The sequence below is a fragment of the Amborella trichopoda genome, chromosome 13 (genome assembly GCF_054954075.1).
Source record: "Amborella trichopoda isolate Santa Cruz 75 chromosome 13, AtrichopodaSantaCruz75HAP2 v2.0, whole genome shotgun sequence".
Taxonomy (NCBI): Eukaryota; Viridiplantae; Streptophyta; class Magnoliopsida; order Amborellales; family Amborellaceae; genus Amborella; species Amborella trichopoda.
The window spans coordinates 41485696-41499858 of record NC_142348.1 but is presented as its reverse complement, the minus strand read 5'-3'; the positions used below and the strand labels follow the sequence as shown (position 1 = coordinate 41499858).

At 36.4% G+C, this 14163-nt stretch overlaps 1 protein-coding gene across 16 annotated transcripts in view; it reads right to left on the bottom strand.

Annotated features, from left to right (window-relative positions):
- DBR1 (debranching enzyme 1) overlaps positions 1 to 14163 on the bottom strand; it is a 50990-nt gene that overhangs the window by 24966 nt on the left and 11861 nt on the right. For 9 of the 16 annotated variants that reach the window (XM_088855020.1, XM_020672491.2, XM_088855022.1 and 6 more), the window contains 5 exons: positions 5077 to 5198; positions 4615 to 4808; positions 2270 to 2452; positions 2071 to 2189; positions 1840 to 1979 (listed from right to left, as the gene is read on the bottom strand). In XM_088855020.1, the coding sequence (XP_088711146.1) occupies positions 1840 to 1979; positions 2071 to 2189; positions 2270 to 2452; positions 4615 to 4808; positions 5077 to 5198 (758 nt within the window). Of the gene's footprint in view, positions 1 to 1839; positions 1980 to 2070; positions 2190 to 2269; positions 2453 to 3924; positions 4390 to 4614; positions 4809 to 5076; positions 5199 to 12202; positions 12393 to 14163 lie in introns of all 16 variants that reach the window. The other 7 variants (XR_016046968.1, XR_016046970.1, XR_016046969.1 and 4 more) reach the window with 2 other exon arrangements.

The window sequence follows — 14163 nt, the reverse complement described above, 5'->3', positions numbered from 1 at the left end:
GTCATCCAGGAAGTAAAATTCAAATCCTCACGTCTACCCCTTCTTACAATCTTGAAATTCAATATTTTAATTGCATACACAAGCCTCCAATTCCTGAGAGTAGGACTCAATGAGGGCTGTCCAAAGATCATATGTTGTACATAGATTCAACACTTGAGACAAAATTGTTTCATACAATAATCCAGCCAAAAAGATTCTGATATTTAACGAGCCCTTCTTCATAGGATGGATTGATCACTCTAGTGGTCTCTTTCTTTTCATTTGAATTTGTGTTTTCTTGAACAATATATTTTGGTGGTGAACTGGTGGATCCATCCAAATGGCCATAGAGACGTGACCTCTAATGAAGGAAATAACAGTTCCATTCCAGACAATTAAATAATCAGATTTAAGTTTGACGGAGACATATTGAGGATTTAGTAGTGAAAAGGAATTAGAACTTGATGATCGTACCATGATGAGGAAGATGGGGTAGAATTATAATCAAACCAGATCTGGAGAAAGGAGAATAAGAGGAGGTCTATAGAGAATAAGAAAATCTAGAGATAAGACCAAAAGAGTATATAAAAGGTGGCTGGGCTGGAGAGCAAGAATAGAGCAGGAGAGAGAAAAGCAGTTAGGGTGTTGGACTAGATTTTAAAGAACTGAAAAGAAGAATAGCAAGAGCAGTATTAAGGATTGCAAACAAAATCTAGGTTTTATATTGAATGAAGAGAGAATCAGAAGTTTGCAGCTGAAATATGAGGCTATGAAGAAAAGTACAGTAGTGTGAACAGTGATGTGAATATTAGTGTGAACAGTAAAATGAATAGTGACATGAACAGTAGCATGATCAGTAGGTGCCCCTAATATGGAGAAAATATGAGATAGAAAAAATAGGGTTTAGGAAGGAAGGGTGAGAATGATGAAAGAGGGTAAAGATGAAGAAATAAATATTAGGGTTTAGAAGAGGAAGAGATAATGAATCTTCAAGGAGGAACTATAGGTCACCATGATTAGAGTTGATCATGCTAAGAGCGTATTCAAATCTGTTCTAATACCATGTTAACTTATGTTGATAAGATCTTGCACCTGAAACACAAACAAGAGGGAGACAAGAGAGAGAAGACAAGAGGCATGCTGGCTCAGGTGAAAATAAAGCTGGGCTATTGTATCAACCCCAGGATAACGAATCTTAATATTAAATGAGTGGTGTTCTATTAGGGCAACAGCTCCACAAAAACTCCTTCGTACAAATTCATATTTCCAAATACAAGCAAATCTTAAAGAATACATATAAAACAGGAATAATATACAAAAACAAGTCTTCCAACAAAAAGAAGATTGAATCAAAAGACCAAATACGTTATGATGCGAACTGACGAGAAGCAGAAAGAAATGTCCATGAATATGAAGATTGCAAACCAATTGAAGCAGCAAATGTGGTATCATTTAACAAAAATTAGGAAGCCATTTGTAAAGTTCTCTATTAAAATTAGGAAGCCATAACAATCAAATACTAAAAATAAAGAAAAAACCAATAGCATGCATAAGATATGGTGCAAAAAATATATGTAACAACTCAAAAAATATATGTAACAACTCAAAAAACATATGTAAACCTTCAAGAATACTAGTTATAGATCTGATTCCAGAGAGTATAAAGGAAAAGCAGGAAGCAGGAGATGCTAACCATATATTGCAGCATGATTATACCTTACTAGGCTCGTCAACTTGGAGCACAACGGAATTGAATAACAACCCCATAGTAAAAATTTGAAGGGAAAAAGCTATAATATTCTAATCCCCTGAGTATCAGTACATGAATTAGCCAAAAAATTATAAGAAAGGAAAATTTACCTTGAAAAGAAGGGTCACCCGAAAATGATTCAGGATCATGTGCTGGAACCGTAGGTGAAAATTCAAAAGGTTTTGATCCTCTAGCCATTAGCTGGTTCTTGACCCTTTCTCGGTAACCTTGGAGACCTGGCTCTTCACCCCTGATGCAAGTAACATGGTTCAAGGAGCAATCACAACCACGTATGACAAGATAAACACAAGATAAAGACAATTCTCAAGAGACTTCTATACCCCAGTTGAGCAGACTTTCTTGTCAGAGGAAGCAAAGGATTGTACTTCAGTGTTATTGCGAGCCATTCTTCGTCATAATGAATTTCGAAAGGTCCAGGATTGGATTCAATTTCAATGATCTGAAATTCAAGAAACCCACAGGTATAAATACTCTAGCTCTAATGCTGTCAACAGAGTACCCAAGAGGTTTTAAGGCAACCTGCAAAAATTTGCGTCCTGGGAGACACTTATCCAGCGCAAGGAATTTTGTGATGGGACCATCCTCCCCATGTTGAACAATAGCTGGAAATTTGCAATGCAAATGACCAGAGAACCAATATGCCGGTTTCAGTTTCTCTAGCAACTCTGCTGCGGGCTTACTTCCAAGACTTCTCTCCCTAATCTGAAATTATTAACAGAGAACATATCTGAATCCACAAAACAAAGTCTAAGAAATCTTGCTTCCTAGCCACTTGATTGCATGGGAGATATTGATATTCTTATGTAGGGATTTCCCAAGTTGCAATAATTCTCACATTGTGTTAGCTAAGAGAATGGAAAGTATGAAGAGTTAGATGGCATTTCCTCAGAAAATCCATCAACACTAGTACAGAAGAAAGAATTCTGTCATATTTTGATAAGAAAGAAAATAAACATATTAGATATTCACACCAAAAGAGTTGATAACAGAGTAAATTATATTGTAAAAAGAAAAAATATAATAAAATAGATTATGTCAGATTCCACAGGAAGTATTGAAAACTTCGAATGTAATAATAGGTGAAAATACTGTTGACGAGCGTTGTACTTGCCTTGATAGTTCATTATCAAAAGTTCATTGTCACAACAATCTACCATACAAATGAGTGAGCTACATTAGAGAAATTGCTTTCAGGAAATAGCTAGAACACAAGCTCAACATGAACATTTTATGCCAGCAGATCTTCCTCAATGGTTCAATATGCCTTAACTGCTAGAGGAATAAAGGTCAAGAGTGAAAATAAATAAATAAGTGGAAAAAATCAGAAGAGGAAGATGATCCCAAGAAAGAACATATTAATACATTCAAGGCATATACTGTTTGCCCAAGAACCCCACTGTTTGATACATTGTGTATTGATACTGCCAAGGTCCTTTGGCAATAAATTTTTCAATCTTAGTTTCGTGGCTACTAAGCAGATTTCCAAGAAAATTGGCCTCTTCGTAGGCCTCAGAAAAACGGCTTTGAGATCCTCCAAGAAATGCTGAATTTTAGATGTAGAAATCTTATTTTCTACTATTTTTCCATAGAGTCAAAAATTAAAAGCCCCTACATCTTAAGAGATTGGCTATTACTAAGAACATTCCCACAAGTGTCATTCAAGTTGGGATAGGATTAATTGGACACACTTGTCATGCAATGCAATTGAGTTCCTTGGGTTAAAAGATGATCAGCAGATAAAGAGAAGAGGGACCAAGGTAACCATTAAAAAGCACATTCCTGGTCCACCACTTAAATATGAAAGTTGAGAAACTGCTCAAAGTCATCCATATCCAACACAGTTGATATAGGAAGCAAATCTTTAAAGATCTGCAGCTGCCGTTCACTCCAGAATAAGGGACAAGAGCATCCCTAGGGACATGTGATTATTCTATGTCATTATTTTAAGGTTGCGGTTTAATCTAACTTTTATAAGAATGCTAGTCTTACAAAAGTGTAGGGAAGTCAGGCTCAACACTTTCAATTTTTCTGAGTCACAATTAGGCTCAAGATTCTAACACTAAAAGTTTCATGCAGTCATGAGTTTGTGCTTGAAAGAACATACCACAAAAATATTGGTCTAAGTTTGCACATACTCTGGTCTAGAATTAGAGTTTAAGGGGTACTTGACGTACATTTGCTTGTGCAGTGAGTTGGACTTGAATGGTCTTCAGAATATCTTTAAAGATTCACAATTTGCTCTTGTTTTTATTGGAGGATATATATACCCGTGGTACCGTATTTCTGCCATGCAATGATTGAAGAATCCAACCGCAGAGGAGCTCATGCTTTCTCTTCCTTAATTCATCTTCTCCTCTCCATCTTCATCTCCACCCATAATTCTCCTTTCTACCGTTCAGCAACTGTATTTTGTTCTTGCTTCTCTTTATCATTAGTGATGCCTAAAGCCTTGACACACACAACTCCTTGACACAAGAAATTTCCAGGCTCTCCCATGTATCAAGCCAGGCAACGGATTGCCATTTTTACCATTTAGAGGAAAACAGTTTTCTCAGATTGCGACAGAGATGCAATCTAAAGGCATAAACTTAGGAAAAATTCCAGGTTGAATATTTACACCGCCACAATCTTTCGCTTTTCTATGTGAAATATGAAACGAAATAATAAAGCAACCTTAGTGGAACAGGTGAATGAATATTAAATATATCAATACCAAAAAGAATGTGTCGATATTATTAAGTATAAACTAATTTTGATTATGTAATATTCAAACAATAAATAAATAAAACACAATAAATTCCAAACTTGAGATTTATAATCATGTCCAGGGAACTGAATATAACTCAAGTGTAAGTGCAGATTACCTCTCTCTCAAAAAAAGGCTTCTGTTGAATAAGCTCCTTACAGCTCCCGTGATCAGTGATGCCAAGAGGCCAATCATGTGAAATAAATATATCAATTTTCTCCTCAATTTGCATGAGCTTATAAACATCATACTGACGCACATGATATATAGACCGAATGTCATTGCTATTATAAGGAGTCCTCTCATAATGTCCTGCTCATTTGACAATATTCCAGATTACTTCAAGGGAAATACATGATAAAACAGCTATACTGCACCAATGGAATTTTAAGGAAATCAAAAGCCAATTAAAGCACCATACTGCTCATAATCAAAACAACTCTCAGCGAATATGATGGAACAAATATTGAGCAGAAGAGGAGCTAACCTTTCTAGTACAAGAAAAATAATAGATGGTGCAGAGTATTGCAAAATGATCAGTCAAAAAAGACCAAAATAGCAAGGCAACAGTTTCACTTGCCTGAATAGTAATCACGTGCCTTATATATCCCAGAGAGTCCCCCAATACGAATGTCTCCAAATTTGACCACTCCAGCAAAGCCCAAGAAATATATGTTAGGTGCCGTCCATCCTCCATAATACCTAAAAGACCAATCAGCAAGAAATTCTCCGTATTAGCACAATCGATCCCAGAAAAAAAATTACATTTAACGAGGAAAATCTGAAAGGGTTACTCAACGCCAAAAATAATAATAATATATATATATATATAGGGAAATGACCTTGTGAGACCCTCCCACACCTATGTGTGTAGGACCCCAAAGGATCACCATTAAATTTGGCACAGATATCTAGAAAAATCAAGTTCTACACCCATATGATAACTTTTTTAGAGATCTGTGCCAAATTTAATAGTGATCCTTTGAGGTCCTACACACATGGGTGTGGGAGGGTCTCATAGGATCATTATATATATATATATATATATATATATATATATATATCAACACATCATTGCAAGAAACACATCATTGCAGAAAAGAACACATCAAGAGACTAATTCCCAGCAAAAAATAGGAGCAAGAATGCTTCAGTAGTGCAGACCTATTTGTCAATGATCACACAGACCTCATAGACTAATCTCAATGATGAAATGCACCTGAAGCTAGAGCCTAAAAAGGAACCACCCCTGAAGAGGAAGCATGACAGTTGAGTAGGCTAGATATATCACTTTTATGATTTGCATATCACCGCATTTTGATGATTGCATAGCATCATATTCCAGCAGTTAACAATCAACTTATGACTTGCCAAAGTCAACTAAACCTGCCCATTAGACTTCACAAGTAGACATGATATCTGTAACACGAAAGATCACCCTAGTCACAACTCAGGAGAGTATGCAGCCAGATTTTTATCAGCTGAAAACTAGTTTCTTAAGGCCATAATTGGGTCTGTAATGTTGCCACAACTTGAACTATTTCCCATAATTCCCTTCAAGGCGCCAGAAAAAGCACAAACTTTGATAAATACATGGAACCTACAAAACCATGATCACAGCATAAAATTTTAAACTTAAACTAATCCGCAGCCTATGAGATGCACATGCAAGCATCATGCAGATATCAACATGGAAATTTTTATATCTAAATCTTAGAGAAATTAACTAGATTTAGATAGATTAACTACACATTGTATCGGGAAGAAAACATATCTTAACTCCCTTACTTTGAATTTGCAAAAACTTATTTTACACAAAAATTGTAATTAAAATATAAAACATAGCAAAGTTTCACATTGCTTACCTTTTACTTGAATAAAATTTAAAAAAAAAAAAAAAAATATATATATATATATATATATATATATATATATATATATATATATATCTTAATCCTATATATGCAAGTTAACATTCTTATTAGAAGTCAAAGTTTCATCTCTCGTATTTTAGGTACGCTTAAATGTTTTAAATAAGAAATTCATAATTTAAACTACAAAAAACTAAGAAAGTATCCTAGTAATCTATAATTTAATGTAAAGATAAAAAAATAGGAATCAGAAACTTATCTCGTAATTATGTAAGGAAACCTTATCCATAGACTCAAATTAAGAAGATATTCTAGTTTGCAAGGAGGGAGAGAAAATCCTAATTTGTTATTCAACAAAACAAATTGACAATCATTATTGCCTAGTGATAACTATCGTATCTACATCCTAAGAATTTTTATTTTTTTTTGAATGACAACCTAAGAAATTTAGCATATGCATTATAGCTATGGCATAGTTATATGTCCTGATACTTTTTCATCTTTACTGATAATAATTAATTTCTTATTTTATTTATTTTCTAGTGTATATAATTCTTTAGAATTTAATAAAAAGGGCTTATAAATGTAAAAATATATACTATTTCATATTTAAGTTACAATACATAAATAAATAATGAACGGAGGAGAAAAAGGAATAAAAAAGAAGAAGAGATCAAGTGCTCAGCAAGAGAAAAATGAAGGAAGAGGATATTGAGATAGGCAGAAAGAGAGGGTAATGTTATGTCATACTAACCTCCAGTATCTCTCATATTATATATATATATATATATACACACACACATACGCAATGTCTATGGGCAAAAATGAATAGTATTTTCCCCCAAAGGCTCGGCACCGTCTGATTTTTTCGGACGTCATGAATAAATCAATTGCACTGGACAAGAGTCGTTGCGACATTTCAGGCTAAACCACAACAGCTCTACGAGAGCCGTTGCGGGTGAAAACACTATTCATTTTCGCCCTATGGCTTTTTTAAGACTTTTCTATATATATATATATATATATATATATATATATATATAAGTTATAAAAAATTTACTCACTATACAAGAGTGCCCTTTTATGAAGAAAAGGACAGATAAGTCCTTAGAGACTTATGTACAATATGACCAAGCCTTCAATAATCACTCTAATAACACTGCCCCCAAGTGCATAGATATCAATCATGCCCAGCTTGCTTAAGATAACTTGTAGTCTATGTTTACCAACAGCCTTTGTTGCTAGCTGATCTTCTGTCTTTGCATAAAGGAAGACAAATTTTATCTGGTAGCAACTCTTTCACGAATAAAATGTCAGTCTACCTCGATATGCTTGATCAAATCATGCTCAACAGGATTGTGTGCTATACTAATGGTCGCGCAGTTATCACAGCATAAGGACATTGATCCCTTCACAAGAAAACCAAGTTCCCATAGTAAGATTTTTAACCACAACAACTCACATGCACCATGAACCATGGAATGGTACTCTAATTTTGCACTTGACCAGGCTACAACTGATTGTTTTTAACTCCTCCAAGTCACCAGGTTCCCACCAACTAGAGTGCATCAGCCTTGTGTTGATTTTCGGTCCATAATACAGCCAGCACAATATGTATTTGTATAAGACTCAACTCATAAGTGCCCATGATTCACTAACAACAATCCTCTACCTCATGATGATTTTAAATATCTAAGAACTCTATAAGCAGCTTCAAGATGAGAAGTTCTAGGAGCAAGCATGAACTAACAGATCACACTCACAGCATGTGCATTATTTGGAGCATAAGTGAAAGATATATCGATCTACCCACCAACCTTAGCAACATACCGACATCTTTAAGTACTTCATCCCTATTGGCATCAAGCTTGTGATTTTGTTCCATAGAGTATCAACAGGTTTTGTACCAAGCTTCCTTATTTCCTAAAGGAGATCCAACACATACTCCCTTTGTGTGATAAAGATTCCTCTTCTAGGCTCTAGCAAGTTTTATCCCAAGAAAATATTTAAGATCGTTAATTTCAAATTCCCTCGTCAGAAAGCTCGAGTTGTTGGATTTCTTTAAGACAATTCCCTGCTGCAACAATATCATATACTTATACAATCAGAGCAATGGTACTGAGATAGTATGTTTCACAAAAAGAGTTTGATTAGTATGACTCTGAATATATCGAACTCTTTGACAGCGTCACTAAACCTTTCAAACCATGCCCGGGGAGATTGCTTTAGCCCGTAAATGGCCTTCTTCAATCTACACACTTTTCCCCAATCTCCATGAGCCCTAAATCGAGGTGGAGGTAACATCTACACGTCTTCCTGCAAATTCCCGTGAAGAAATGCATTCTTAACATCTAGTTGGTGCAACACCCACTCCATATTAGCAGAGATAAAAGGACTAGAATAGAGTTCATCTTGGCCATGGGAGCAAATGTCTCTTGATAGTCTAGCAAACCCCTAAGTAACTAACAATGCCATGTATCTGTCAATTGTACCATCAACCTTGTGCATTGTAGTGTAAGCCCGTTTGCAACCACAATCATATTCTTCTCTTTAGGAGGATCTACCAGGTCCCAACTCCCAAGTACCACTGTTCATTAGGGACCTCATTCCCTAACGCAAGCCCCTTTCCACTTGGAATGAGCTAAGGCTTCTGTAACACTGGAAGGAATAGAAAGAGAAGACGTGGAAGATACAAAAGCACGATAGGAAGGAGACAAGGACTCAATAGGTAACAAATTTGTTAATTGGGCTGTTGTGCAACTTCATCTACCTTGGAGCACAGCAATAGGGAGAACGGAATCATCACACTGGGGTTTAGGAGTATTACCTGGATTGGAGGTATGCAATTGGCATGAAGGCCCATTAGCCATAGTGGTCTCCACCTCTGTTTTTACTGAATACAGACTTTCAATTCTTTCTTTTTAGCACCATGAAAATGCCAGCCACTATCATCTTGGGTTCCAGATTCCAAAACAATAGGGATCGAAAAAGGAACAAAGGACCTCTCTTTTTCACAGGAAGAGGACAGAGGCCCTCTCTTCTACAAGAAGAGGAATAGAGAACCTCTCTCCACACCATTCTTCCCTTAAAGAGGGGCAAGAAAGAAAGGCGTGGACTTAAAAAAGGTTACATCCATCAAGATAAATTCACTCTCAGACAAGGTTCAAAAACGTGGATGCGGCCGCCTAGGTGGTCAGGAGTCTAGGCCGCCTAGGCGCTAAGGCGGCCCCGCCTAAGCGGGTGCCCAAAAACAAAGGTGGCCTGCATTGTGGAAGGGGTAGATCCTTGCGGTTTGTTGGACCCCCCACACCTCCCCCCATTTTATTGTATATAAAAATGACTTTTTTTTTACTAAATTAGTAAGTTTTGTATATAATATAATGTTCAGAAGTCAAAAGTACAGATCGAACATAAATATTTATGACTTTAGGCTGTAAATAAAATAGTTAAAACTCAAAAGCAACATTAAAAGATAAAACAAGCTCGAGAAGTCGTTTAAATTTCACAAGTCACAACAGATACTCAAAAGCAAGTTTTAAAAAAAAATCACTTCCAACAATCAAAGACCATAAACAACGAAAAGTAGTCTTCTTCACCCCACAAAGATCATCGTCCTCCTCTTCCTCCAAGATCAAGGTCCTCCTCTTCGTCTGCACCTTTTTCTTCCCCTTCCCCTTCCCCTTCCCCTTTCCCTTTTCCTAGGCCACTTCCTTCCCCCTTCTCTATGTTTGGGATCTAGTATCTTTCATAGGGCTCAATGCCAAACCAACCGCCTCTTGCACTTCGATCCATGCCAAGCTCTCTCCCTCGAATACAGCCTCATCCCCGGCATTGGGCTCAACCAACACTAATGGAACTAATGCTCGATACAGTTTCCTTAAAAAAAGAACTCTAGCTACCTCTAAACCTCAAAAAGTTGAAATTAAAGTAAAGAAGAAAACTGCAAGGTAGGATCTAGAGAGAGAGAGAAGAAATAAAATAAAGATGATGAAGAAGAAGGGGGAGAGAGAGAGACATATGAGAGATAGATGTATAGAGAGGGAAAGTGAGTGGCTTAGGAGTCACTTGTGACCTCTACCCCTCTTATAACATTAAATAATAACCCTAATAACAACTTCTGGACAATATTGCCCTTAGTTTAGATACATAAGACAAACAAGGACTAAACAAAAGGTAAATGACAGATATGTCCATCAAATACAATAAAGCTTATTCCTTTTATTTTCGAACTCCCCCTCAAGCTGGTGCATAGATATCAATCATGCTTAGCTTGCTCGTGATATCATGTAATCTGTCCTATCCAACGGCTTTGGTGAAAATATCTGTTAGTTCATTTTTAGACTTCACATGAGAAATCTAAATAATCTTGGCAGCAACATTCTTTCTGATAAAGTGACAATCTATTTCATTGTGTTTAGTCTTTTCATGAAAAACAAGATTTTTTGTGATATCAATGGCTGCGTCATTGTCACAATATAGAGTCATAGGAAGCTTAACTCTAACACCCAAATCAAAATGAACACTTTTCATGCACATTACTTCGCATGTACCATGAGCAATTGCTCTGTATTCTGCTTTAAAACTTGATCTTGCCCCCACATTTTGCCTCTTGCTTTTCCAAGTAACCAGGTTTCCTAAAATGAAGGTACAATAGCCAATTGTGAATCTTTTATCACTTTGGCAAACCAATCAGCATCTATGTAAACTACAACACCAGGATGTCCTTGATTTGAGAAAAATATCCCTTTTCCTAGTGAACTTGAGATATCTTAAATTCCATACACAGCATCGAGGTAGGGTTTACGTGGTGCATGCATAAATTGGTTTATCATGCTAACTGCATAAGAAATGCCTAGTCGAGTGCTGGTGAGATGTATAAGCTTGCCCACTATTCGTTGATACTGATTAGGATCTTTGAGTAGCTCTCCCATATCTCCAAGAAGTTTATGATTCACTTCTACAGTAGTATCTGCAGGTCTAGATCCCAACATCCCCATTTATTGTAACAAGTTCAACACATATTTTCTCTAAGAGATGACTATCCCTTCTTCGATCTCGCCACTTCAATTCCCAAACAATACTTAAGGGGTCTTAAATCTTTGATATTTCACCTTGTTTAAATAAGATTTAAGATCTTCAATACCCTTCACATTATCCCCTATCACAACAATATCATCTACACAATAAAGGAAGTAATTCCAGCAGTATCCTTCTTCACAAAGAGTGTAGATTTAGCTTGACTCCTTTTGAACCCAAATTCCAGGAGTGCCTTACTGAATTTTTTAAACCATTCTCTAGGAGACTGTTTAAGCCCATGCACTGCCTTCGTTAACTTGCAAACCTTTCCTATCTCCCCCTTAATCTAAAAACCAAGAGGCATGGCCATATAGATTTCTTCTTGGATGTTACCATGTAAGAATGCATTATTAATATCTAGATCATGGAGTAGCCAGGATTTATTCACAGCTAGTGAAAGAATGATCCTCAAAGTGTTCAACTTAGCCACAGGTGCAAAAGTATCTTGGTAGTCTATACTAGGAGTCTAGATGAAACCTTTTGCAACTAATCAAGAAGGTTAGCGATTTCCCATGTATTATACTGCTCAATTGCTCGCATCTCATTACTCATAGCAGCTTTCCATTGAGGTTGTGAAAGTGGTTCTGCAACACTGAAAGGTATTCTAATAGAAGACAAAGCAGATATGACGGCACGATCAGAGGGAGACACTGTAGGATATGAAATTTCCTATTGGATGATGAATGTATGAACGTGTATCCTTGCGAATAGCAATAGGTAAGTTCAAATTAGGATTCTCTGAGAGGGTGAAAGAGTTACCTGGGTCAGGAACAGTTTCTGATTCTGGGTTACCATACAAGGTGTGATCGCTTAGAACTTCGGGTTGTACCATTTTCTACCTCCTAAGGGACGTCTTCAACTCCTCCAAATACACACCATTCCTTTCAGATAAACCTCTCTCTTCAGAAAAAAGTGGTCTTCAACTCCCCCTGAAGAGATCACTCATGACCTGTAGAGGAGAAGTATGGAACAAATTCAAAGAAAATGACATCCATGGAAACATAGCAGACCTTAGTAATAGCATCATAACACTGATACCCCTTTTTGATGAGATGGATACCCCAGAAAAATACATTTGGCAGTTTTAGCATCAAGCTTGTCCCTATTTAGACCAATGATGTGGACAAAACATAGACAACCAAACAACTTAGGAGGTACAGGGAACATGGATGAGTTGGGATGAATAAATTTTGCGGGGGATTTTCTCTCAAGAACACAAGAGGGCAAGCGGTTTATTAAAAAGGCATAGAACTGCTTCAAACCAAAAAAAAAAAATTGGAACTTTCATTACTAATAAAAAAGCACAAGTGATTTTCAACAAGTGTTTGTTTTTTCTCTAAGCTATACCATTCTGCTGAGGTGTGTATGGACACGTTGCCTGGAACTCAATCCCTTGATCAAGAAGATAATCTCTAAGTTTGTTCGACACATACTCACCCCCATTGTGAGACCGCAAGACTTTGATTTGTGCATCATATTGAATTTTAACCATTTTGTGATAGACTTGGAATAGATTCGCAACTTCATATTTGTGTTTCGTTAGATAGACAGTTGTAAATCTAGCACAATCATCCACAAATGTAACAAAGAAACAAAATAGAAACACAAATGTAATAGATGAAGGACCCCACATATCAGTGTACAAGAGAAAGGAACATCACTCTTTTTATAAATATTTGATAGGAAATGAACTTCTACAATGTTTTGACAACTCACAAATGTCAAATGCAATTAAACTTGACCCAGAGACTCAAAACAATTCAGGAACAAAAGAACACAAACGAAAAAATGATGCATGACCAAGTCAGGTGTACCACAAATACACCCTCTTTATTAGCAATAGAAGATGTAACTATTGTAGTCAATGCACGATCAAGAGTCTCCAAAAAATACAACTCTTTATTTTCACGACCATGTCCAAATGTCTTCCCCGTCATCAAGTTTTGAAATACACAGTGAGAAAGAAAAAAGGTTATATTGTAGTATGGGTCTTTGTGCAATTACTAACTGACAAGAGGTTATTAGAAAACTTGGGAATATGTAAGGTGGATGACAACTTAACAGAAAGAGTAACATTTATGCTTCCCTTTCCCTTGATTGGAATAAGAGAACCATATGTTATTTTTACTAATTCATGTCTAGAACAAGGGATATAAGTGGAGAAAAAATCAGCCATACCAGTCATATGTTGATCCAAATCTATAATCCATGGGTTTCAGAGCTATTTACAGAGATATGATGCGTTGATGCAGATATACCTGAATGTGCAATATGGGACTTAGAGGAGGAAGGGTCTAGAATGGAAGCCAGTTGCTTGAGATCCAGGCCCTCTCTTTTAAAAATAGTCACCAACTCTTCTTGAGGTGCAAAGGAGATGGCATCTTGCTGCCCTTCAATAACTAGGGCAGTACTTTCATATATTGTTGTTGAATTTGCCCTTTGGTAATTTTCACATTGGGTGTCTAACTAGATCAATGTTCACAAAACCAGGCAATCTAACCGCTAACCGCCCGGTTAGATCAGAACCGGCCAGTGGCCGGTTCCGATTTTGGGCGGTTTTGGTGATCAACCGGTATGTAAAAAAATATCAAAAAAATGTATATAAATTCCCAAAAATAAGGAATTTGATTTGTAATGCATTTGTTTAATATTCTTTACATTATGGTAAAGATTAAAAATTGTTTTGGTCATTAATACTCACTTTTATTTTCCCATCTTTT